We start from the raw sequence: 26,111 nt of genomic DNA, 5'->3' as shown, positions 1-26,111 counted from the left end.
TATTAAATTGCTTCAGCAGGTTTAGTCACACAGTGGCAGGCAGGTTAACCATGCCATGGGAAAAACAGCAGCAGATCACGTAAAAGCCTTTCGGTATCTCTTTCTTGTCAGTGGCACTAGTTGGAAGAAGTGTTTCTTTTAACTGGTAGGGTGGAAGGCTCCCCTTTGGTGCCACTGCATATCACGGATGCGCCTCACAGACTGGATCTGGGGGTGTTGGGCGCCAAAATCTGAGCTGTCCTTATAATCCCCCTTCTCAAACAGGTACTGGTAACCTCTGTAACCTGGATACTGATAGCCAACCCACCTGTAAAGACATGATTAACATATTAAAAAGTACTGTACCAAGAATATAAGAATTCATGCAACTGGTACCCAACATCCTGCAGTCTCTCAAAAGTCCTGGCTCCTCTTAATCCTTAACACAAGGATGAAGTGATACTGTCTTGGAGATACGTTCACTTGAAAATCAAATAATGCTAGATGGGGACAGTTTGAAGACAGTGTAAGTAATAGAAGAGGGGTACATGAGTGACATTCAGTCAGTATTGTTGGACCAATACTATCCTTAGGGTTGTGTGACCTGTATGGTTACACAGTGTGTATTATGCGGTGCTTATGAAGTTGATGGTGAAGTCTGTAAAACCCACTTCTCTGACCTAAATCGCACAATTACGTTATATAAAACATGTAATGAATGATCATGTGATCAATAGCTTCCCCATAGTGGTGTCCTCCAGTGGTGTCCTGGGGGTTGCAATAAGGACACCACTATGGGTGAGCTATTGATCACATGATTATTCATTACACGCTATATATCGCCTAATTGTGCTGCATATTTCTATATTATTCTTGGAATTGTTTGATATTGCTAATTGATGTTATAAGTATTCTACCTTTGCTTATTACTCTGTCCACAAATGTGGATATTGACTTGTGGAGATTTGAACCTATCGGTTATGATTTTCCTCCTGAATTAGGGTTGTTTTTTCCTAATTTAGACCTGCATTGTTTAGTGATATTGAGTTAATTAATTATTTTCATTTTAATCCAATATTCATAATAGTTTTGTGATTTTAATATGTTATGCTTTGTTGGTTGTTTTTGGTACTCCCTTTTTTGTGTTATCTAATATTCTGGGGAACTTCGCCGTCATTTCACATTTATTATTTTGGGAATTTCACCTATTTGGTTCCTGGCCCTAACATATAAGGTGTTTTGCATGCACTTTTTCCTTGTGGTTAATTTACCCTTCATGGTACATAATGCAATTTCTACGGAAAAACGTCTCCACTTGTAGGACATATTTTCTCGTCTGTCTTTATATGTAATTCCCAACTACACAAACATGAACCTTTGAATTAAAAAAATGAGTTGCCTCTGATATCTTAAAAAATCCAGTTAGATAAACCCTCTAAAATATACTGCGGAGTGTAACGCTCATTTCTGCGACAGCAGCAAGTTTCCACTGACTCAGTAAAAGAATACTTTAACAGTAAGACTTGAAAATATGACTTTGGTATTTTTTTTTATCCTAAGCTTTATTTCAGCTGAACACATTACAAGTGTGTTCTGTTTGATCTTCTGCAGTACCCGATGGTGAAGACTTATCTGTGATGTTCAGATGTTCCCTAGAGGCCAAATGCATGACATATGTTGCACGACTGGATTTAAACAGCTGTGAGAAGACTGTGCATTTCCCTTCTGCTCTAATTTTTGTTCATAAAAAGAAATAAAATTAAATTGTGGTATTTACCATTTACTATAATCCTGAGCACGGTTAACTTACGTTCCGCTTTGTACTCTCACAGAAGACACTTTTTCCTGGTAGCCATGAGCATGAAAGCTTGGGACATCATCATCAATTATCTCAATCTTCTTCCCAGTGAAGTTTGGGTTTTCATATAGAACAATCTTGTGTTCCTGGCTATCCTGGAAATTGTAATTTATAGCTATAAGGCTATGCTTGCATTGAGAATAAAAAAAAACATTTTCAACAACATCACAAAAATTAGAACAAATAAAGTCAATACAAACAAAATGTTCGGTTTCAATGCAACAGTGTGTACTTGTAGAATGGGGTTCTACAGTGGCTCCCCATAAATTAAGACACTTTTCTGAACACAACTGCAGATACAGTGATACAGAAACCCCTTTTTTGTTACTGGCACTTTTAAAGGCACGATATATTTTTTCTTAAACACTAAGGACTAACTAATCTGATAAACATCTCTCTCAGCCTCTGTTCTTCTTGCAGGGACCACTCCAATACTGATACTTCCCACTGTCTCATTCTCATCTCTCTCCACCACGTCTAAAAAAAATTCTATAGGGTGTTTTGGGGGTTTAAATTAGGGCTAGAGATGAGCGAACCTGAATTGTTCAGTTTGGGGTTCGTACTGAACACAGCCTTTGAAAAAAATATAGTGTCCGAGTTTGGGTGCTGTATGTATCCTAACCACTTAATCGAGCATTGGAGTGCTCGGATACACTCAGTGCTCAGCCCAATGGGAGTTGCTTGCAGTCTTTGGCTCTCACTGGGGGGTAAAAACAACATTTTTGGATGTAGTGTGTACAAAAAAAAACTACCACCCTAACCCGGAGATACTCTATATATAACTGGTTGTATATGGGTGGAGATCTGAACTGCCCAATCAGTGAAATCCAATGGGGTAAAGGCTCCAGGATCAAGTTCACATCAAGGTCGGACCCTAACTGAACTTAATCTAATGTCCGGCTGAACGCGGCAAATCCAATCTTCCACGGATCTGCTCATCTCTACTTAGTAGTTTACTTTTTGTGGGTGCAGATTCTCTCTATCAGTCCCTGTTCTCATGGTTATTGTCTACATGTGATTAAACATAGATCCTGTGGCTGCTCACCAGACCAGTTTATAGACCCAGTATCCCTGAAGTTTCTTTTCACCATCTTACAAGCAATGGGAAGATATGGATCATCTTCATACACTCCCCTATTTCATCCAATTGTATATTTTAGACTACATCAAAGTGAAAAGCTGGCACACTTTCAACGATTGTGGCTCACACTTTTAGTGATAGTGGCTCTAGAGTGATTTAGTAGTTTCAAACACTCAGTAATCAAATGTAACCTTTCTAGGGGTCTATTTACATGGACCAACCGGTGGCCGATCAACAAACTGTTACTTTGTAAATCAGCCCCTTCTGGAACCCTGGTTTACTTTCATCCATATCTGTATCTCCTAATTGGACTTTAAGGTTTTTTTTTTTATCCTAATATATATAAAAAAATTATATTTTAATACTTCTCTCCTTGTCACATACACATTAATAAATGTCTGGTGCAAAATTACTAAACGAGAAAATATTAACAGCAGGAATATTAATTGATGACGCATTGATCAGTCATACAGTATCATTTGTGAAGATGTAAAATGTAAATGTTAGTCACGCAACTGTCCCGATTACAGTACTATATTATTAAATATATCAAATATGTATTCTGTATGATGTACTGGTATATAATATCATTGTAATTATGTAAATATCCATCCTATTGTGTTAGCAATTTATGAAACCATTTGTTGGTTTGTCAGTGGTTTAATACATTGTGTTATGTAAATTCATCTTCAGACCACAAATATGAAATGAATAGTTGTCTACTGTATCTGGTGAATTGTAGCAGATAGGGAAAGTGAGTTTTGACAATTGTGTCAAAGCATGCCAGAACAAAGAGGAGCAGTCTGCAATACTCAACTGGTGGAAGTGAAAAAAAAACTCCAAAGAACCCACTTGAAGAAAATCCAACAGGTAACAAGAGTCCAAATCCCGTCCAAAACCCGAGTGAAAAAATATTACAAAAGTTTATTCTGCCATATAAAAAGGTAACAACATTCCAATCTATCAAAAAAGGTCTTTATCAAGTACAAACATAGAGTAGCATGGCGTGCTTAAATAGAGTGATTTACAGACAAACACCAATTACTAGATAGCTCTGCCAACCAAACACTTTATATATACAGACACACACACACACATATATATATATATATATATATATATATATATATATATATATATATATATATATATATATATATTAAAAAAAGCAAAATTGGACCTATGTCACCTGTAGAGATATGTAGAAAGTGTTACGCCAGCATACTAGGGATGCCGGCATCCCTCTGTACCTTGGGCAGTGTACCTGCTTCCCTCTTCTCCGCCGTACATGTAAAAATGCAGTCCCCAGTTGTTGTTCCAGGTGGATGCCCACGTGATGGTTGGCTCTGCTCCCACCTAGGCTGCAGGCTCTGCACATGTTGTGTGGAGTGTCCTGCTCTCCAGCCTAGGAGGTGGGGGCGCACATTTCCTAATCTTTTATAGGGAGATGTGTGCACCTTGCTAAGGTGTCCCCAGCCTATTGCTGGGAGGCACTAGCTATTTAAGGCTCCTCCTTACGGATAGGAGTGACAGAGCATTATGTGTCTTTGTATGTGCTTCTCCTGAAGGGCTGGTGTCTTCTGTTCCTGAGTCCAGTATACTCCCTGAGTTGGGTCACCTGTCTGAGTCTGGAATCTTGCATGTAGTTAACCATTGTCCCGGTATGCTCAGGTACCTGCGTATTTAGGGAACGACGTATCCAGTTACTGGCAATCCCCTTGGACTCCAGCCTGGTCCTGTATTTGTGTTTCTGCCATGTGATGTACTTTGTTATCCTGCCATGTAATGTACCCTGATATCCTGCCGTATGATGTACCCTGTTATCTTGCTATGTGATGTACCCTGTTATCCTGCCATGTACTCGATGTCTTGAGCCTTACCCGAGGTCCATGACCCGTGCCTGAGGTCCTATTCCTGGTGTCATGTGTCTGATGTCTGCTGATGCTTACCCTGCCCATTCCTCTTCAGGACTTTTGCTTAAAGTTTCTGTTTCCCCAGTCCTGCTGTCACCCTGGCCCACTCAGCTGCCACAGTCACGAGCACCTGCCCTGGGAGTGGCACCTGGCATCCCACCTCGCAGCGGGTGCTTATTCAAGCTTCTCCCTCTGCTAAACGTTAAGTACGGGTTCCCCCTGTGGTCCAGTGGGTCTACCCCTACACCCCAGACGCTCGCCTTCCTAGATCTTCGCTGGTGTGAGCATGACAAAAAGCTTATATACAATTAAATACAGGACAATCCCCACATGTAATCATGATCTCCTATGAATGTTAGCTCACAGCTGGCGTTCACAGGCGGATCGTATTGACAGACACAGAGGTCATCAGCTGACCCCTAGCTGTCATGACAACACATCAGTGCCCCACAAGGCCATCAGCCCGTTCTGATGGAAGTGGGAAATGATGGCAGCATATGTTAAATCCCGCAGTCAGAGATTGTTAGCAGGATTTAACAAGCATCATTTGGTGGAGGTACTTAGATTAAATTTGGAAAATCCAGTCAGTGGAAGGTCTTCTTTAAATAAAATCATAAAAATGTGATATGCTCCCTATACAGAACATAAAATCATCAAGATATGCTCCCTATGCAAAACACTTGCACACATGGGGTCTTATGCATAAAAAGGGAAAAATGTCCCTTAGGCCTCACTCAGAAGCCGTTTGTTTTTTTCAAGTACGATTTTCATCAGTGTTTTGAGTCAGATTTTCTTTTACAGTGTTAATAACAAACAGAACATTTATAGCACAAGGTTGCCATTCAAGTGCTGTCAGTGACTTTCAAAGATGCATAGGCTTCTATGGGTAAGATTGATCCGTGTCTCAGATGAAAAACAGACAAGTCTGTAATTTTTTTTGCAAACACGTGGTCCACAAAAAGCAAGGACATATGTACAGCAACTTGGTATATAATGGGTATGTGTTCTATCGGCAAAAAAAACCCCAGAACATGTATGTGAAAAACAGACATATATTGTCTTTTGGAAACCAGAGTGGCCATTATTGCTAATAAGGAAGGGATTGGACACATGAGGTCTAGTGTGTATAGAAGGGCTCTGTATTAGTATATGCTAAACTTGAGGGAATGATTTGTGGGAGCCAAAATTCTAGCTACCTATAAATCAAAAGTCACGAAGCATAAATTTCTATGCCACAGCAGATTAGGATGCATACCACATCCTAGTTTCATAATTTTAGAATTTTTAAGATTTAAAGGGCCTTAAAAGGGAATCTATCAGCAGGTTTTTGTTACCTCATCTGAGAGCAGCATGATGAAAGCAAAGAGATTCTGAATCTAGTGATGTATCACTTAGATTACTGGGTGCAGTGGTTCTGACACAATTAGAATTTTTAGATTTAGCCATGTAGCAGAGCTGAGAGAGTTACCTGTGTCCACACCAGGCTCTCAATCAAGATTGAACATGACAGTGAGGTGTCAATAAGGAGAGGGTGCGCCGGACTGCCGCACATGTGACATTGTAGTCCGAGCAATGAGAAGTACTGCTGCTTAAACAAACATAGCAAATATACAGCAGATGAGACCTTGACATTCCCTGAATTCCCTATGTTAACCTTTGCAGCATGCTATGTTCAGCTTACATAGCAAAAACTTTCTGACAGATTCCCTTTAAGTCCTTTGAGTTCAACCTATGGCAATAACCCCATGGAGAAGAGCGTAAGCTCCATATTAAATGAAAATTTCTTTACAACTCCATAAAAATATCCTATTCCTTGCCCTAATTATCGAGATAATGACAAATCAACCCCAGTTATAGTTTTATTAATTTGACACATATAATGCTGTATTGCTCCAATAGTGATGTTTATACTATTGTCCCCACACTAATGCCACTTACTATCTACACATTTGTGCCACCTCCTGATATTCCTTAGTTTTGTATCATGAAGAAGAAAAGGCCAAGTATAAGTGCGAGCACTATAGCAATATCAACATAACAATTATTCATAGAGTTCTGCCAAGAGCTGTGCCCACAAAGTAATTACTGCTACAAAAGAACCAATAAAATATGCAAGTTAGGAAATCTGCCTATACAAATGTTCCAGCCGCAGCAGTTTCCATACAAACGTGTTTGTCAGAACAGAACAAATACAGATTTGCCAGTCACTGTGCCCGAGAATACAAGATATTTATCTTTTTCATTATCCTATACTGTAAGACTCTCTCTACTCCGGTAACTGAAACCTAAAGATGTTTCCTAATTTTAAACAAAAATTTGATAAAGGAAAGGACTGTTAGAAAAGGGATATTGTCCTGTTCTTTGGTCACAAACCACTAAGGACGGTGATTGGCAGCAGTGGTCACGTAGCTTACGCGAGACATAATTGTATGAGCCTCTGATAACGTCCTGTCCAGTCACACATGACCACTGTAGGACAATCACAACCCTCAGCAATCAGGTTATTGAAAAATGGGATGTCATCACCTTTTGTCATTACGCAGACAACTGGAGGGGCCAGAGCTGGTGCCGCAGGGGCTAGAATAAGTGAGTATAAATTCTTCCATTATTTTCACCCATCCCTTCATTCTAAAATTTTCCCTTTAGGTGAGTAGAGACAGTATAATTTAAAGAAAAAGATAAGTATCTTACTATATAGGGCACAGTGACTAGTACATTTGTATTTGACCTACTCTGACAAACAAATTTGTATAAGAGAAACTGTGGAAAAAGAAGCGCAATAGGGTCTTGCCCCAATATATTCAGGGTGAGGAAATTAGCAATACTACTCACCAAAAGGGGTTGTGAAAGTCACAACTCCTATAACAGCATGTAACTCCAAGCCACGGCAGCGGTCCCCATAAGGCAGATAACAGAGAGCAGTAGAGATGGGTTTCAAAGCCGCGTCAATGACCAACAGATCATGAAAGCTTAAGAAAGCTTAAGAATAATGTTGCTTTATTTCATGCACAGGTCTACGCGTTTCAGGAGACACAGCTCCCTTCCTCAGGACAAAGAGCCATGACCGGCTCCAACGCTGAAGACACAAGGTTCAGATGGAGTCCTGGAGCTCGGTGGTGATTGGAGGATCCTCTCTCCTCGCGGTGACGTCCTTCATCTTCCGGGACAGTCCCGTCTGTACTGTACTTCGTAGCCTCTTTAGCGTCTCATCAGGTGATGCAGCCTCCATGCAGCTCTCTGCGGCTCATCTCCTGCCTGCAGCGATCAGCAACTGCAAGATGAGGCGCTAAAGAGGCTATGAAGTGCAGTACAGACGGAACTGTCCCGGAAGATGAAGGACGTCACCGCGAGGAGAGAGGATCCTCCAATCACCACCGAGCTCCAGGACTCCATCTGAACCTTGTGTCTTCAGCGTTGGAGCCGGTCGTGGCTCTTTGTCCTGAGGAAGGGAGCTGTGTCTCCTGAAATGCGTAGACCTGTGCATGAAATAAAGCAACATTAATCTTAAGCTTTCATGATCTGTTAGTCATTGGCGTGGCTTTGAAACCCATCTCTACTGCTCTCTGTTATCAAACAAATTTGTATGGAAAGTGCTGTTGCTGAAACATTTTGTAATAAAGCCATGATCATCCATAGGCAAAATATCTGTTCATCTATTTATTTTAGTACCATTAATGTCCCCAGGGCCTTACAGACATCATTATCATTGTCCCCAATAGGGCTCTCATTTATATTTCCTATCAGCATTATTTTGGACTGTGGAAGGAAACTGGAGTACCCAGAAAAACCCACGCAAACTCAAGGAGAACATACAAACTCCTTGCAGATAGGGTTCTTCAAGTCATAACGACAAGACCTGTCACTTTTACACTTGGGAGTCAGACTGATTTTATTAGTTAAATGGTAGGACTGGCCAAGATGTGCAATATGGTTTAGCTAACCCTATACCAAGATACTTTGTTTATAGAGGTTCCCTTGAAGAGGGTTTTCCTATGGTTCTGAAGTTGGTAATCACTTCCATACAAAATGTTAACTCTAGGATAAAAATGTAGACTCACACTGCCACAAAGTCATCAGTTAGTGCATCATATTGGTTCCATTAACACACTGGCCACTTCAGCTAGGCCCATAACACACGGCAGTTGGAGAGATGGTATAACTGTACTCTTGTTCTATTGTTGGGTGTGTAATATGATGAATGAAAACATCAAGCTATGGACAAGGACAGGACAAGCAATGGAAGCATTGTTTCCACTCTCAGAATCACCATTAATAACACGAATAAACTACCATATAAACTAAAGTCTTTGTCCCAGTTTCCAGACAATAAACAAATACAAATGGATTTATAGAACTGGAAATGAAGGATGTCACAAAGAAATATATTCATTCAATGATACACTGGACACCAGTGAACAATTCCAGTGGATATTTCCAAGAACATAAGCTTCACACAATCCACAACACAACTACATTTATAAATCTGCGTTTAGTATCTTGGTGGTCCTTTAAAGAGTAATAGTTGTTTAATTTTCTATTTCATAAATCAATAGTATACATGAGTATAAGCAACTTTGTAATATATCTTATCAGAGAAATAACTTAATCTGCTTCTTTATCCTTCTGGACTTAATCTCATTGGTAAAATCTGTATTCAGTGAGTTACTCTAAAGGTTCGCTCACACGAGAGATGATTTTCTCATCCTAGAAAATCATATTCATTATGGTAATGACACTGATCAGAGTTTGAGGCAATTGCCATTTACTGTGCATTATCTCGCATGAGGGAATCATATCCGAGGTGTGAAACTTACTTTCTCCATCTTCTCCACAAAATGTGTTCATGTAAATCGAACTGCACTCGGATGACATTAGAGTGCAGGCCGATGTTTTGCACGCTCCCATTCACTAGAATGTGTCCAATATATGCTGCAATTTTTTCTCATGCAAAATAAGCATGAGGAAAAAAAACGCACTGCCCCATAGTATAATATTGGTCCTAGGGCTAGCCGATAAAACATTGAACTGCTCTTGTCCTTTTATACATTTATGTCAGTGAACTCTAAGATTCTTTTGAGAAGGGAGAGGGAAAAAGGGAGAGGATTTAAAGGAAGGCACAGACATTCTGCTGCAAGTTCCCCTAAAATGACAGTTACTCATTAACATTTTTTTTACCATAGATTTTAAGTAGCTGTCGCTTCTGGAGAACTTGCAGCAAAATGTTTGTCTATACCTCCCTTTTCCTCCGCTCTTCATAGAATCTTATGACTAGTAACTGTCATCTCATATCTCAGTAATGGGAGAATCTGTCCTCAGTGAATACAAATTTTGAATCCTGTACCTTTAAATTGAGAGTAAACCATCAGCTAAGATAAGGAAATAAGCAGATTTCTCTAATAAGATATATTACAAAGTTGATTATTTTCATATATATACTGTTGATTTATGAAATAAATAAAACAATGGTTACTCTACATACATTTCATATTTTTATAAGGATAAAGACATAAGTCATAAGCATTATGTGGACTGCTGTCTACCATGTGCACTGACCCATACAATGGACTGTATTAGTGATCTAAACTAAAATTGAGCATTAGAAGGCAATGCAATACTTCTCTAATAACTGCATGCAATGGAATGCAGGAAAAATGTATGGACCCACAGACTTTTAATGGACACCATATTGCATATCCATTCTTCTGTTCATTAGTCTTTGGTGTTACCTGCTTATAGCACAAATAATAATCATATCTGAGTTAATGTGGACCTCATCTTGGTGGTAAAGCTGGGCATTTTAAATATACAAAGGAAAAGAAAAAGGAGGAATCCAGCTCTTAAACTTGTGACTCTCTTCTTTATTGTTTAAAATGCATTACAAACAGATCATTGCCGCATGGGTAGTGGAGCCATCAACATGTTTCAAGTGCGCATGGCAGTTTTAATCACGATGTCATGCGCACTTGAAACGCATTGATGGATGAACTACCCATGCGGCAGTAATCTGATTGTAATGCATTTGAAACAATAAAGAAGAGAGTCACATGTTTAAGAGCTGGATTCCTCCCTTTTCTTTTCCTTTGGATTTTTGGCTGTGATGAGGCTGAATCCTGTGCTCCATGATTATTCAGGACAATATAGGTGGTGAGCTGGTTGACATATATTTTAAATAAACCGCATAAATTTTATATAGTCATACTGTATATACAATAAGTAAAAAGATGTTACAATGGTAAAAAAAAGACTAAATAGATTAACCCATGGAGAACTTGTTATTGAATAGAAAACCAATATTTTACAGACTTTTCACTTTCTTACCACTTTGATTGGTCTCAGGGAAGAGATGCTGTCACTTCTTCGGCTATTTGTCCAGGAGTCCCAGCGGGGGTATTCTCCCTTCTCGAAGACAAATTGTTCTCCCTTACAGTTTTGTTGTTCATATCCTACCCAGCTATGAAATAAATAGAAATCATATCTTTAGAAAATAAACTAAAATGTTAAAAAACATAGATTAACATGCAAGATTAAAAAATGGACATCTTTTTTTTAAAAATAGTGGCCCCCACCTTTATGTAGCTGTTTCCAAGAACAAGTGTTTATATGGATAGATTTTTTTTTTTAGGTAAAATTCATAAAACACATGAAAATATTTTCCATAACTTATTCTACATTTCTATGAAATATCCATCATGTGGGTTTTTTTTGTGTCTATGGGTTTTGGTAGGATGTCTTCCAGGCAATGCTCCATAAGAAAAAGTTTTCCTCCTCCTCAAGAAATCCTCTAGCGATAACTATTGTAGGTGGCTATCTTTTAAATTGATGTTTAACTCTTTAAAGAGCCTTGTACCATGATTAGAGGTATTAGGCTAAGGCCACATGAGCGTATGGCATCCGATGCATGTGCATTGGATGCCATATGTTAGCTCCTGCTGTTCTGCAAGTGTAAGCCAAGTGACATGTCACTGTGATCCGATCTTGCGATCGGATCACAGCTGCGGAGGAGAAGGAGGGATTCATCTCCCTATATCCTCCATTGCCAGCTAATGCGATTATCACACTACACTCTGGTGTCATCTAAATGCAGTGCAATGTTTTACTCCCACCCATAGACTTGTGTAAGTGTGAGTGAATATGGATCGGATTCTACCCGCAGCATGCTGTGACTGTTTTCTCGGTCCAATTAGGGCTGAGAAAATAATCACAGATGGGAACGGCCCCATAGAGTAACATGGGTCCAGGTGGAATGCGATTTTTTTTATTTATTACATTCCACTCGGTCCGTTTTACTAGCTGTGTGTCCTAGCCCTTAGCCAACCAAAAACTTATGTGTGAAAAGATCTAATTCAGCCAACTATTATACTATTATTTAGTGGCAAGGAGTCAAGCACTTGTTCATATAGTCTATAGCATGGGTCCCCAATTCCAGTCCTCAAGGGCCGCCAACAGTGCATGTTTTCAGGATTTCCTTAGTATTGCACAGGTGATAATTTAATCACCTGCACAGTTGATGATTACAACACCCATGCAATGCTAAGGAAATCCTGAAAACAAGCACTGTTGGCGGCCCTCAAGGACTGGAGTTGGGGAACCCTGGTCTATAGCATATGACAGGAAAAAATACAGATTTAATAAAAAAGACTGCAAAGAAAATTGGTCCAGTGCATAAAATATATGGCCTTAGGTGGAACCTAATACATAAGTGTGCATGCACAAAACTGCAAAATCTTGCGCCTGCGCAAGAGACCTCATCATTTTGCTATGCGCACATATGTATAAGAGTATGTGCCCATGATCAGGACTCACTACGTCCCGGATGCAGAGGGTCCTGACCTGCAGGTCCACGAGTCTCCTTTGCAGGAGAACACAGGAGACCGCAGCTGCCTGTACCCACGAACAGGGTTCGGGCTGCTGCGGTCTTTCGCTTGTGTTCTCCCTACGGAGGACGAATGCGAATCCGCAGCAAACAATTGACATGCTGCGGTCTGGAAAGACGCACCGCAGGTCAGTGTTTACTGCAGAAAAAACAAGCATAGTGGGCACGGGATTTCCAGAAATCCCGTCCACTATACTTGTACTGGACATTGCAGCGTTTTGGACGCAGCTGAAGCATGCTATGTCCAAAGCGCTGCAAACACTGATCGTGGGCACGCACCCTTAGGGAGGTAGCCATCCTCTTATTGTGATCAAAATTGATATCAGCGCAGAGAAGAGGGACAGGAGCCTCACCGAGCATGCCCATCGGACCGGACCGAAAGATTTACATATCTTTTGAAAATCTCCAGCGCTGTATTTGGGGGAATACAGGGGGAATCAGGGGATAACATGAACCTTTATAGAATGCAGCACAGGCACTGATGAAGATAGTTTTAGTATATACATGAAAAATCTGGTGACAGATTCCCTTTAAACATCGAAAATGATTTTAACTACAGTGTTCTATAAATATTCCAAAGACCATCATTTAAATCCGTATAAAGTAGTACAGCCAATGAATGATGTCACAAATGCTTGAGTTTATATACTGCTCGTAATTAAGCTACAGTAAGCTGATAGCATAAAAAGGATTTCTCTCTGGAAGGTAATAATAATATACACACAACTGACCTAATTCAGTATGATGCACACATACGGTTGCTTTGCACCTGAAGAGCCTGAGGGCCTAAATCATTTCATTAGTCCAAAACCTAGATGTATTATGTATCACATTTATGGATATTTAACCAATGCTGTCTGGTTAACTATTCATTTACATCCATTATGTTCCATATGGTTAATTAATTTTTTACACTTTATTTTTTAATTTCCAAAACATCATTTTTTAAAATGCATGTCCTGAAATAGCATCATACAATAAAAACCTTATAATCCACGCATTTTGAACCTAAGATCATTATTGTCGGGCGAGCACTAAAATGCTCGGGTGCTCATTACTCAAGTCAAGCTATATGTAATGCTTCAGTGCTCGTCTCGAGAAATTAGCATAATGGAAGTCAATGGGCAACTCGAGCATCTTTCCAGTAGACCCTACATGAGGTCTGGGGGGCTAAAAATCACTGAAATTGATGGAAACACCTCTGAAATGGACTGGGAACAGCATAGTGAAGACACCTGGACACATCTTGGACTCCCAGGTCACCGTTGAAAGCAATGTTGTCAAACAGAGTATAAGCCATTTTTCTGGACTGACAATAAAACATATAAACTGAAACTAACATAGATTTCACTGGAAATAAGGTTAAGAAACCTTCTTTCTGAATAGTGACTTGTATATAAGGCAAAATAAAAAAGAGAAAAATAATGCTTTACTCAGGCTATATTCACGCATTTTTTATCGGGGTTTTTTCCACTTTGTCATTGGTTTCAATGTTCAGAAAACACTGCAAAAACCTTAAAATAATTGACAAGCTTCTTCTTTAAAAAATGAAACAGTTTTCCATTTCAGTTATGAATAAAAAGCAATTTTGTGCATTAGATTTATGAAATCTTATAGCTTTTGCTGTTACTGTAAAAATCAGCTTTAAATTTGCATAAAACATTAAAAATTGCAAAACAAATGCTGCAAAAATGTAACGTGTGAAAATAGCCTTCATAACCATCACCTATGACTACAGTAGATGACATAGATAGGGGTAAATAAAACTACACCCACCGGTAGTCACTGGTAAATGTAATTTACCATTTTCTTACCTTATCTAGGCACATGGTGTGTGTGACTTGGCCAGGCACATCCTGTTTAATTTATTAAGGAGGGACTCTGACCCTCAAAAAGCCTATGCAGACAATGCAAGAACTGCCAAAAATTAGAGGGGAAGACTCTTTCTTACTACACCCTGCAGTACACATAAAGGAGGTCTTCATACACATTTTGTTCACATTCTTAGGTAGTGAGACTGCTACACTCATAAAGACTATGCACTAAGTGCAAGGGCTGCCAAAAATTAGAAGGAGGGACTGCAATACCCCCAGGAATACATGTAGAGGATGGCTTCAGACAACAATGTTTGACCATTTTTAAGGAATGGGACTCCTAGACTCGTAAAGCATATGCACTAAGTGCAAAAGATGCCCAAAATTATAAGGAGGGACTGCTATATATATATATATATAGCTAGCAAGAGACGTAGAGGAAAAACTGATTCAATTCTGGTACAATAGTACAAAGAATCTGACTCTGAAACTGGCAATGGCTACGCACTCAGTGCAAGGCCTTGCTAAAACTAAAAGGAAGCATTGAAATACAGCCAACAATAGAGGTAGAGGGGGTACTCTGATTCAATTCAGGTACAATTTTAAAAGCATACTCACTCCCAAAATGGGAAAGCCTATGCACTCAGAAAGAGGCTTTTACAGGGCCGGGAGCATACGAAAGAGACGCACCTAAGACTGCATAAAGTGCGTGGGAGTCACTGTCTGTGGCCATTTTTTCACAGACTCATGTCCAGAGAGAGAATGTTAAAGCCAAGAACTATATACCTTGTTTGGGTGGGAAGGCGTGCATGGGAATACAACACAAAAAATAAACATTTTAGTTGACTTTATGTTCGGCTTCTGTCATCCAGTGGGGTTGAGAAGTCTGGATCACTACAGGACTTGTTTATTTTGATAAGAGTCAGCTTGTCAGCATTGTCAGTTGATAGGCGTTTGCGCCTATCAGTTATGATGCCCCCTGTGACACTAAAAAATTGCTTTCACAAAATGCTAGTGTGGCACCCCTGAGGCTCTGGTTACCACAGGGTACTGCGCCTCAATTAAGGTGTGGTATCTATTTCAGGTAAGGAGGGGGTTAATCATCGGTGTTCCACATTCACACACTACACACAACTTTGGAGCCTTCACACAGAGTGGGTTGGCTCAGGGGGGTGGGCATACAATCATGGACTTCCTGGTCACTGAAGCCAGCCACCTGGGGGTCGGGCTCCACCTGGTGTAGAAATTGGCACAACACACACATGAAAAACAGACCCGTCAGGTCCATAGTTCTAGCAAGACATATCCGGACAACTTGGACTTTATTGGGCACAGGGCTTGGAGCGGGATCTCAGCCAGGGTACCTAACTGCGGAGGGGGACACCCTAGAAATAGGACTCTCACTCCTCCTCTCTCAAAACACCGGGATTGACCTGAGCACATCACGGCAGTGACCAGTGTGACCGGGCTGGCAGCTGAAGTTGTGAATAAACTACACCCTGAACCCGCGGAGACTGTGTTGGCTCGTTCTTACCGGCGGCGCCGACCAGCGCTTAGGCGCCAACGGCCATTGTAACCCTCATCATCTACCAGGGGCCCACTCCGCCTGTGGGGAGTGACACCATCCCAGCTGCCATAACATCTGCCCCGGCGAGGAACCCGGCAGTGGCAGCTACTCCCTGGCCGCATACCACAGGTGGTGTCATGACAAACTTTTCCCAATACCCCACTTCCCTCACCATTAACTATACACCTGGGGGCAACGGAACCGGGCAAGGCCACACCATGACAATGCCAGACCCGACCAGAAATGACCTAGCGACGAGGAGGTTAACCACCTGCCCCATGGAGCGCTACATTAGCAGCATGGCAGGCCAGCACCTCCAAGGTATAGGAGGGACAGTTCATGCCACGTGCCTAGCTTGGATACCCAATAAATGAACAGCAAAGCGTAATCATGGAGGATAATGATACGGTCAGCTAGGTACTCCTACATCATCTTCCAAAACTTCTCTCCTTGTCAGAGTACCCCTCAGGGCCAGGGCACTGTGAAGAACTAATGAAACTGTCCCAGACCTTTAATATTGTTCTCCTGCCTCTGATGGACATGGTGTGTGTCTCTCTCATCTCTCTTCCTTGGTTGCCAAAGGAACTATCACCTCTGCCACCAGCATGGTCAGATGGGAATTTTTTGACCAATTCTTCAACTATGGCCTTCTGGTATTGCACCATTTTAGTAGCACTCTCCGCCGCAGGAAGGAGAGATGGAAAGTTATCCTTGTAGTGTGGTTTGAGAAAGATGAACAACAAGTTATCGGCATTGGCCAAAATGCATATGATGCGGGGTCATGGGAAAGGCAGCGGGACATAAAGTCAGGAATGTGTGCTAAACTGCCAACAGGTAAGATTTATCTGTCCCCAACAGAAGGACAACTCTACATCATCTCCTCCCCCCTCTCTTCCTCCTGCTGAACAAATGGCATGAAGCTGGTGTGGGTAGTACACTCTGTAGTGCAGGCATCCATCTCCTGTTCCTCATCATCATGATCCGCCGCATCCTCATTATCACCCAATCTGTGCTGAGAAAATGGAATGAGGCTGCGCTGGGTAGTATCACCCTGTGTACTTTCTTCCTCCGTTTCCACCTGATTAGTATGCAAAGCTTCCACTTTAACTTTGAACAACCATAATTTGAGTAGACAAAAAATTGGGATGGTTATGCTGATTATGGCATCATCACCACTCACCACTTTGGTTGATTCCTCAAGGTTTTGGAGAACCACACAGATGTCACACATCCTTGGCCAATCTTCAATTCTTATGCGCAGAGGCTGACCGAAATACCAAAGGCATTTTTGTAGCTGATTTTCAAATACTGCCCTGTCCAGCTTACAAAGTATTCCCAACATATGTAATGTTGAGTACCAGCATGTGGTCAGGTCACAAACCAGTTGATGAGCTGCCACTTGCAAGTGCCGCTGCAGCACTGCTAGACCAGCGGCAGCTGTAGCTGACTTGCGGAAATGGGGGAATACATGGTAGCTCAGGCAAATCTGTGTAGGTTTTCAGAAAGCACTGACCCACTAAGCAGAGCACGTGGGCTAGGCATGCTGCATGTGGCAGCTTGCCAAGCTTCAGAGCCACCACCAGGTTACGGCTATTATCATACACGACCATGCCTGGAGGTTCAGCAGTGAAAACCACAGTCTGTCTGGTTTGTTACAACTTATACCTTTCAAAAACTCTGCGGCGGTGTGCTGTTTGTCACCTAAACTAAACAAATTAGTTTCTGCATAGCCTATTGCCGCTTCACCGAGGTAGTGCTGCAGTCCCTCCAGCTTTTGTCTGATATGGATGACAATTCAGAGATGGAGGAGGAGGTGCAGGAACTGGTGTAGGAGATGAGGGAAACTCTGATGGAACTATGGCCCACAATTCTAGGCATCAGAAGCAAATGTGCTGTTCCAGGGTCCGACACAGTCCTGGCCTCCACCAGGATTACCTAGTTTGCCGTCAAGGAAATGTAGTGTTCCTGGCCACAAGTACTTGTCCACATGTCGATGGTTAAGTGGATCTTCAAAGTAACTGTGTTGGTGAGGGCACGGATGATGTTCTGGGAAATGTGCTTGTGTAAGTCAAGACGTGGATGCTACAACGGGAGAAGTAGTTGTGGCTGGGGACCGAGAAGTGTACACAAGTCTAAATGGCAACAGTTCCAGAGCAAGCAGTCTGGAAATGTGCCAGTTTAGTGTTTTGGCCTGTTAGTTGGTGGATGCGCATTTCCACTTGCATTTCAAGGTTGAACGCTGTGCTGTGAAAAGGAAGTGGACATGGTTGCTGATGGTGTTTGCAAATATGTACCAAGAGGTGCAGGGCAGGAGGCATCCATGCTTTTTCCTGAACAGTGGATTGCCCAGCATGTAGCACAGGAGAAGAGGCAGTGGTGTCACCCGCAAACACTGATTGTGGACCCATGCATTTGGCCCACCTAGTTGGGTACTTGGAAGACATGAGCTGAGCATGCTGGTGGTGGTTATGCTGATAGTGGTTTGGCTTCTGCTGACCTTGGTACGGTACAGGTTGCAAATGATTATTTTTTTGTCTTCTGCACCGTCCATAAAAAACACCAGACTGAAGAACACATAACCCTTGGCCTGGGATCTGGCTGTGGTGGGTGCTCTGGGGAACAGTTGCCCACCTTCTCCCTCTAGCCACCCCACTGCCTCTTTCTGCCTGTTGTGGTGCTGAAAATCCCTCCCCTGTGCTGTTGTGCTTACTCTGCATGCCACCTTCCCAGGTTGGTCCATACTTATCATCCACTACCTCGTCTTCCACTTCCTCATTCTGGTCCTCCTCCTGATTTGTTGACTTAACATTATTTTATAGCAACTCTGTCCTATTATCATCATCCACCTCTTGAGACAGTAATTGCCGTTCCCCAAATTAGGCTTTTACTGACCGTGGCTACTCAAATATTTGGGCATCACCGCACACAATCTCTTCATGTCTCTCTTGAAACGGGCATGTCAGGGGCCATAAATGGAAAGGTAATGAGCTTCTCGGAGTGTCCATGTGTGGGGTCACTTGTCTCCTGGGACTTGCCAAGGTGGAAGGTGGAAGGAGGAAAAGGGCAGTATTATTAAAGACTTGAATATATGTAAATTAGCCCTGAAAGAACTTTTGCTTGTAAGTGGCAGCATCAATGCCTGTACCACAATGAACCCTCCAGAAATGCCCTGTGCTATACTATCTAATGATTGGCACATTGCATGTCATATGAAAGCACTGCCCTGTGAAGCAGTCTAAGAGGAGAATGAAGTCTGATCTGGGCATGCGTGCCTAGTCTGCTGTCACACACAGAGGGCAGCCTCACCCCACCAGTAACGTGGCCTGCTCAGTTTGTTCGACTCCGGCGTCCAGACCGAAAAGTATCAAAGTTAGAACATCAATAAACGTATATATGTGCTACAGAGAGATCAGCTTACAGAAGCGGGTAGGTAGCAGAAGTATATTGGGAAAGTGTTAGGACAGATGAAAGGAGGTCATATTAGTAGGGGAAAACTGCTTTAAGATGTATATTCACAATAGGATTTGCTGCTTACTGAATTATATTCAGATACATACGGGCCAGAGTGCACAAGGATTGAGCCAACTTTGTCCATGCCAGCCTCTTTTAGATTGGTACAGGGTCCACTGAGTTCATGGCAGCGACCTTGGAAGTTTTCTTGCTCAAAGATAACAATCTGTAAAAATAAAAGCCTGAATATTAGACAATGTGAATTTTTGTATTTTCTGTAGATATGCCACTCAAGAAATAACATAATGTAAAATAAATCCTGTATTTTGGACTTCAATCATGCATCATATTTGATAGTCAATCAATTTTCTTGGACTATATTGCCCAGTATTCTTGAATCATACAAGGTGTAAAAATGTGAGCCGGGATAACAACTCAGGATACTTTATACATATTTATGTTTTTATTACTTGGGCTAGTTGCTCATTTAAAGGTACTGTACAAATTTCTACATTTCTACATCCGTATAAATTGAAGCACACATGCCAAAAGAGGTTAATGGGGAATGCTGTCATGTGCTGAGCGGTTCCGCCAACGCAGATCACTACAACGGCGTCGGAATTTGTTCACATTGCAGAGTCCGACATGCAGCTGTTTCTCTTACATGTTCAGCTCAGCTGGGCATTGGCTGAGTTGTTTCACGGCTCCCAGCTGTGCGAAAGTTAATCCTTTTTGGAGCAGTGTGCAACTCTTCTGAGAGCTAAGCTGCTAATTACCATTTCCAGGTGGTCTCTTCCTATTTAAGGCTGGGGAGTGTAATAAGACGCCATCAAAGATAGCATCAGCGATCCCGGTCTCAGTCATTCTCAGTTCATGAGACTGGAGACTGGGCCAGGTTTGGGGATCTGGACTTCTCTACCTTCAAGGGTACCTCCAGGGTGAGCGTAGGGGTCCCAGTATTAGGGCCAGCTTAGGAACCCCTGGTCTGTCAGTACCACCCCTGTGACACATGCATGCTCAAAGGGGTTGTTTCTTAAAAAACTACCTTTGTCCCTGTGCCCAATCCAGCAATACAAGCATCCAAAGAGTTCCAGCTCTTTAAGCCGTCATGGATGGAGAGCCGCTCTGTAGAAACAGCTCATGGTCTGGTAGATTTTAGTTGTCTTTGTATTATATGGAAGATTATTAATTTGAATGGCAAAAGAACATTTTGAAAAGCAGGTGAAGAAATACTGTAATTGCTAAGAAACACTACACACTACACATTATATAGTTTTATGTAGCGATACTGTCAGTAAAGGACATAGATCATCATCTTGTACATCTTATATTGCATATTATCCTATTTATTTATATTGCCATTTTAGTTTCCTGTTCTCTTTCAAACTATAAAGGCTGACAATATTGTTATAATTTCCAGGCCTTTAACAGCAAACAACATTAATCTTGGAGAATGCATGAAATTAAACGAAAGAAATAGGGTGCATGCTAAAATCTATTGAGAACAGATTGGAGACCATATCCATATGCCTATATGCTATACATTGGACATGATTCACTCACATGGTAAAAAATGATCTTTATCTGTTAACCTCAATCCTCAACTATGGTTTATATGGCGCTAAAAAATGAAAATTAGCTTTATATCCTATGCCATTTTTGTTTACGAGTTGTGTTTAGTATTTTAGCTCATCCCATACACTTCCAGGTGGTGGAGCTACAATAGACAAGAGTGCCACTACTCCTAGAAAAAAAACCTGATTATTTTATCTAACCGCATACAACCACTAAATTAGCACAATGTTCATACATAACCTAAAAAACTGCAGTGCCTTTGCTTTCCAGATATTGAGCAAAAGAGTAAGAACATATGTAATCAATGTAAATAAGTTATGTGCTGGTGAGATTTATACAAACTTTACCAGCTATCCATGTTAAACTTTCTAAAATAATTTACGTATACTACAGGGATACATTTGGCTATGGGCATTTTCTTTTTTTTCACAATCTCTTGTGAGTATAGTTGAGTTTTGAGGGCTCACTATACTCCCTCAATACAGGTCACCACATTAAAATGAGAAATGTACTGATAAAATACTCACAATCATTGCAATATGCATACTCAGTCCACATTACAACTAGACGTACACGGCCTCACTCAAAGTAGATTGAGCAAGGCAGCCCACGTCTAGTTGGAATGTGGCCAGAACTATATGCTATACGGATTTATACCTCTGCAGACACATAGAGTGACTGTAGACTTTTAGCGTAAGGCTGGACAACCCATTTAAAGTAAGTGCTCGGATTACTTTCTTTAGCACGGAGCACTTTTTTAATTAAGATTCTCAGTACATAGTTAAAAGGGAAGCTATCATCAGAAAATGACCTAATGATTGAATTGTATTTTTAAAACACACTTGACAATGCATTTTGTTTTACGCAGCACAATCTGTATTAAAAATAAAAAGTAGCAATCTTGCAATTTTTAACACTGGCTATTGGGGATTTTTTAAAATCTAACTTCCTTTTGTTTCAGGAATCAACACATGCACATAGTCACAATGGTCTTGACCCTATCTTTTGTATTGCATTGTCTGCTGGGCCTGTGCAAAGGTCATTGTGAAGGGAGGGGGAGCAGGGTCAGCTGGGACATCACCTATTGTGATTGGATCATCCTTTGTCATTGGCTGTGAACATTGAAAGATTGCAACTTTTAATACAGATCATGATATGAAAAATATATTGCCAAATATTTATTTATTTATTTTTAAATACATGTAATACAAAAGCCTTATTTAAACAATATGTCATCTTCTGATGATAGCTTCCTTTTAAAGAGGACCAACAACCAGAATTTTCCTATATAAACCAAAGCCAGTGCTATACTGACACTAGGATTCTGATTCTAAACATACCTTCAGTTGTGAGATCGGATGTATACTTTCTGAAATACAGGCAAGTAAAGTTTATGAAATACACTGTTACTTGATTGATAGGTGCTGCAGAATATTTAATAAGTGGGTGAGATTTTGTCTGCCTACCTGTCCTTCTTCCCCCCTGTCCTTCCTCACCCTGTAACAACAGAGACAGGGGGAGGAAGGACAGGCAGTCAGACAGGGGTAGGAATAACTAGCACAACCCGACCCACCTATTAGATATTCAGCAGCACCAATCAACAAGTAACAGTGTATTTCATAAACTTTACTTGCCTGTATTTCAGAAACTATACATATGATCTCAAAACTAAAGGTATGTATAGAATCAGCATGAGAGCACCAGTATAGCACTGGCTTTAGTTTATATATGAAAATCCTGGTGGTTGGTTCTCTTTAAATGATTACAGTTTGATTACCAGCAGTCACCACTAGAGGCAGCTAATCATTTAACTGCATTGAACGTAAACATTAAATTCAGTAATTAAAGCCTGTTCATTATTCGTCTATCTTCCCTTTCATGGACTATGTACACAGCTAAAGTCTATCACTTAAATATATGCAGTATGTAATCAAATTACAATGTCATAGATTTTATAGGTGAACACTTATTGTAAGCTAACAGTCAAGAAACATAAAGTGTAAGACCAAGAAATCCATTTTTTCAGAACAACATAGGTTTGCTGCACATACCTTGGAGTTAGGTTGCTGTTGTTTAGTGGCTGGAGTCTGATGGTCAGATGCCATTTTTACGCTGGTGTTTTGTTCCTGAAAGATACACATGGTGAATGGAGGCATAGTGAAATTCAGCACTAATGAGTACAGTCTGGACAATTTCTATTTGGAATCACAACCATTTTACATAAAACTCTAGAAAACTGCAATAATCAGACTCCTGCTTAGGCCGGGGCCACACGGGGCACTAGTGCGATCCTCACATGACACTGGGCTCATGCTGGCAGCACAGCACGAGCCCAGTGTCATGCGAGTGTCACTGCGACTGAGGTCCGATCATGTGATCGGACCACAGCTGCGGAGTGTGGGCCGGCCCTGAGGAAGGGCGAGCCACCGCTGAGAAGGGGTGGGCCGGCACAGAGGGGGGGTGGGCCGGTGCTGTGGAGGGGTGGGAGGGATTTATCTCCCTCTCTCCTCCGTAGCCGGCTATTGCCATTCTCGCCCTGCACTCGCGGTACACCGGTGTACCGCGAGTACAGTGCGATTTTTCTCTCGCCCCATAGACTGGAATGGGTGTGAGAGAAAAAAGGAACGTATTACAGTCGCAGAATGCTGCGATTACTTTCTCGGTCCGATTAGGGCTGAGAAAATAATCGTTCATGAGTGCTGACACATAGACGAATATTGGTCCGAGTGGACTGCGATGTTTTATCGCAGTCCACTCGCACCGATTTTCATGTGTTTTAGTCCTTAGTCATTGTGCACTGGATTACTCATGGTATTAATGAATGGGTAACTTGGCATTCTCTTGGCTACGTATATACTGTAAAATCCTATACCATCGATAAAGGTTCTTTCCTGAAAAATCTTATTGATGAAAAAGATGAAATAATTGTCTGTTAAAGGAAGTCAGATATCTGCTGTTAACTAACATCAGAGCCTGAAGACCCCATCCAGAAAGCTAAAAATTCTCATATCTCTGTGACACATGATATATTTATATCTCTTATTAAATAGTAGCAAAACATTGTCAATTAGTGCACAATGCAATATATGACATATAATAATAATGTTTATCTTTCCGTCCATGAACATGTCCATACTAGTCATCAGCAAACATAGTTAACAACCAGCATAGTAATAGATACATGACACTCCTATAGAGAAGATGTGGTGCTCAAGAAGGGTTCCACTCCATTAAAGCAAAAATATAACAATTCTTTGCACTCCAAATTATACATAGAATAGATTTTTATTTCAGCAATCAAAAAAATAAAAATGATTGTAACGATTCTGTCCCAAACCGTGGACCTTCATCAGAAACAGATTGCCACTGTGATACGGAGAAGTCAAGTACAGAGGGAAACAGCGCAGAGAGAAAGCAACCTTTATTACATGGTATAAAGATCACTTTTCCTCAGCCTCATCTTCCTCTGTACCTGACTTTTTGCATCGCAAATCAATCCATGTCTGATGAAGGTCCATGTTTTGGAACAGAAACGCTACATATTTTTTTTTAGTTTGCCGAAATAAAAATCTATTCTATCTATATCTTGGAGTGCCAAGTATAGCTATAGAACCAGATCCTGACCTCTAATAATAATAATAATAATAATAATAGTAATAATAAAGTTTGTTTAAGGTATAAAAGTTCACAAAAAATAGTCAATACATTGCAGATGAAGGAGACTAGGTAAATCTGTCAAAATACAATTATGCTGCCTCTATAGATCCCGGATTACTGATTGAGGTTTTTTTTTTACTCTTTTCAGACTTGTGTAATTGCTGCATTCACTACCGATATAGTCATTCTCCATTATTATATTAAACTTTTAATATACTGCTACAACAGTTTAAATGCCATGCTTTCAAAAGACCAAGTCACTTTATAGTTCAATGCCCACAACAAAACTGCACCATTAAAACTGTTCCAAACGAGAAAAGCATTAAAGCCATCAAGCTGTACTATGCAGCCAAAGTAAGTAAACCTTTCAACTGGTGTTTATTGGCATAAATTATATATGTATGTGAGTGTGAGTGAGTGTGTGTGTACGTGTGTCTTTGTGCATGTGTGTTTGTGCATGTGCCTGTGTATGTAAATGTGCGAGTGAATGCATGTGTGTAAATGTGCATGTGTGTGCATGTGGGAGCACGCGTGTGTGCATGTGTGTGCGTAAGAGTGTGTGCGTGTGTGTATGTGTGTGTCTGTGTGCGTGTTTATGTGGACATGTGTGTGCATGTGTGTGTGTGCATGTGCCTGTGTATGTAAATGTGCATATATGTGCATGTGGGTGCACGCGTATGTGTGTGCGTGCGTATGAGTGTGTGCGTGTGTGTATGTTTGTGTGTGTGTGTGTGCCTGTGTGCGTGTGTATGTGGACATGTGTGTGCATGTGGGATGTATATATATTGATTATACAACTATTTCTCTATCATGAATTGAATCTTGATTATTTTTTATAAATCAAAATGATTGATTTATTCAAATAGCTTTAGCATAATTATTTAATGACTATTCTACAAATTTTATATCCCCATCTGCCATAAGGGAGGTCACCACATGGCTCTCTGACTATGAGAACCTAGCCCATCTTGTACATTTTGTGTCACCTTATAGTTGTACTGTTATAAGATGCTTTATTCAGTCTTTTAGCCACCAGTTTCATTCTATTTCTCTGCATATTGATTGTTTTAAGCAGAATATACAGAAATTCTCTGATGGGAATAACAATTTGAAGCCCTGTTGTAAAAACCCCAGAATTCAGCAGATCTTACCCGTATGCCAGTACCCGATTGTTCCAGTAAAGGGCCTACAGCTCCTGGTCACATTTATACTGGACGGGGGCAGGAGAATAGTGCCAAGACTATTTACAAAATAGTTCCAGCGTGATGCAAAGCGATAATACTGGATTACTGCTCTGATGAAAACCCAGCTCTGCTGATGCGCAGCCTGCATTGTTTTAAGAAG

At 40.9% G+C, this 26,111-nt stretch overlaps 1 protein-coding gene across 1 annotated transcript; it reads right to left on the bottom strand.

Annotated features, from left to right (window-relative positions):
• Positions 1–26,111, bottom strand: CRYBB2 (crystallin beta B2). The gene is made up of 6 exons (XM_075341727.1): positions 25,919–26,111; positions 23,162–23,236; positions 19,643–19,761; positions 11,150–11,282; positions 1,790–1,932; positions 1–307 (listed from the first exon to the last, which is right to left on the bottom strand). Exons 2-6 carry the CDS (start codon positions 23,213–23,215, stop codon positions 139–141), a joined length of 618 nt encoding a protein of 205 aa, XP_075197842.1. The 5' UTR covers positions 23,216–23,236; positions 25,919–26,111; the 3' UTR covers positions 1–138.

This window comes from Anomaloglossus baeobatrachus, chromosome 1 (genome assembly GCF_048569485.1).
Source record: "Anomaloglossus baeobatrachus isolate aAnoBae1 chromosome 1, aAnoBae1.hap1, whole genome shotgun sequence".
NCBI classification, from domain to species: Eukaryota; Metazoa; Chordata; class Amphibia; order Anura; family Aromobatidae; genus Anomaloglossus; species Anomaloglossus baeobatrachus.
This window is presented reverse-complemented; position numbering and strand designations above follow the sequence as displayed.